Source organism: Sinocyclocheilus grahami, unplaced genomic scaffold, assembly GCF_001515645.1.
Source record: "Sinocyclocheilus grahami isolate Dianchi unplaced genomic scaffold, SAMN03320097.WGS_v1.1 scaffold5797.1, whole genome shotgun sequence".
NCBI classification, from domain to species: domain Eukaryota; kingdom Metazoa; phylum Chordata; class Actinopteri; order Cypriniformes; family Cyprinidae; genus Sinocyclocheilus; species Sinocyclocheilus grahami.
Window position 1 is genome coordinate 1 of NW_015510387.1, and position 1,999 is coordinate 1,999.

General features: G+C 34.8%; 1 protein-coding gene across 1 annotated transcript in view; it reads left to right on the forward strand.

Annotated features, from left to right (window-relative positions):
• Positions 1-438: 438 nt before the first annotated feature.
• The window catches only part of LOC107577345 (kinesin-like protein KIF26B), a gene marked incomplete at its 5' end in the record, with an annotated part of 8,457 nt that continues 6,896 nt past the window's right edge, over positions 439-1,999 (forward strand). Inside the window, 3 exons of the mRNA XM_016263431.1 lie at positions 439-636; positions 980-1,073; positions 1,551-1,590. Coding sequence (XP_016118917.1) covers positions 439-636; positions 980-1,073; positions 1,551-1,590 — 332 coding nt within the window. The remainder of the gene's footprint in view (positions 637-979; positions 1,074-1,550; positions 1,591-1,999) is intronic.

Consider the following 1,999-nt stretch of genomic DNA (forward strand, 5'->3'; position numbering starts at 1 on the left):
GTTTACATATAAACTTTTATTTTGTGTGTGTGTGTGTGTGTGTGTGTGTGTGTATTTTACATACATTTAAGGTCTAAATATAATTGAATCTTATATTTAATCCTACACATGCCAAATATATTACAAAATGTTATTCAAGGAGCAAGTAATGCATCTAAAAAATATATATATATTTAGGACAATATTAATGTATTTACAATGATGGCCAAAAAAATATACAATTAGATATAAGTAACTTAAATGTCTTGAAAATATATTGTAAATATATTTTAAAATCTGTATTAGCAAAATTTTTAAAAATATTTTAAAATATATATTTTAAAATAAATATGTTTGCCAACTGCGATTGATCACTTTTTATGTACATTTAAAAATATTTTATATTTATATGTAATATCCAATTAGTATATTGTTTTGGTTTTGTTCCACCAATTCTAGGTCAAAGTGATGCTGCGATTGTGTTCGGTTCCTATGTCTGACCCGTCTCAGTCCTACTCTTTCAAACTGGACCGGCACAAGAAACAGATCACAGTGCTGAATGTACCCACCTTCAACCCTCAGAGACAGACTGCTGGAACTACAGTCTCCTCAAAGACCTTCACCTTTGATGCTGCCTTTGGCCCTGATTCAACCCAGGTCAGGGCCACTGCTTTGTTATTTCTGTCTTATGATGTGAAAACTGATCTGTCTACTTGTCTGGAGCCCATCTGAGTCATAATATCCAAACATCCGCAACACTCTCAGATTTGGTCACATTTGAGTGCAGATATCCAATATCTGGATATTCTGATCCAGTACAATCAACTGAGCTGATTTCACTCAGTGTTAGATGCACATTTGGATAAATAATTCCACATCCCAGGAAACAGATTCCATGTGAAAGGTCCTTGAAATTTACATATAATTTATGTACAGTTCAACTGACAAATGATGAAACAGTGTTGTCATAAAAAAATCAAGTTGAAGTATTATTTTTCAGGCAGAAGTTTGTGAGAACAGCTTGTGTGAAGTGCTCCAGTCTGTGCTTGCTGGAGCTGATGGTTGCATCCTAAGCTTTGGACAAACCAGTGTGGGTAAGTGAGTGATATTAAAATCTTTTTTAAACCTATAAAGCATGACATATGAAGTAATATATATTGCATGTGTGTTTTATATTTTGTATCATATTTGACACATCAGACTTTTATGGCTCATATATTTAGATGTAGTGAGATTATGGCGCTCACGCTTGAAATACAATTGGAATAGCTCCTCCATTTTATTCAGAGTCCCAAACTGGACAAAATGCAATTTGGCTCTGTTGTTGTTATTTATATGGCCAAAAAGTAAGATGAAATTCTGATAGCTTGTAACGTAAACGACTTTATACATCTCACAGTGTAGCTTAATATCTTGCATTATGATATTTAATCTCATAATTGTAGACCTTATTTCTCATATTTGAATCTTCATAACGCACAGTGTGACTTTATGTACAGCAGCCTGTCTTTGTTTTATTTTAAACTTCATCTCAAAATGATCTTTTCATTTTTTACTCTTGAGGCAAACAGGCTTCCATAACTTTGCGTCCCATGGTGTTGACACAAAAAGGTTCAGATTCACATGTTTTTTTGCCACAGTGTGCGACTTGTGGAGCCTCTCAATGAATGTAGATTAAACGTTACTTCAAGGGACGGCATAGAGGCTACACAGTGGGTCATCACAGGTCATTTACCTTTAAGGTTATTAATTGTTATCCACCCAAAATCATGACAAGAGTCTCTACATGGCATTTGGAGTATGACATCATTCTCTATTAGCTTGATTGAATTACCCAGCCTCCAAATTGGCCCTTGGCTCCCAGCCAGACATCATAAATCTTTTAAACCGGCCCATGCCTGACTTGCCAGTAAAGTGCTTTACATTTAATTGGTCGTGACATTGCCACAACGCATTTTACACCCCAGTTTGTAAAGTCATTCGCCACGTATTGAAGCATATTTTGGTTAGTGATTTTTTT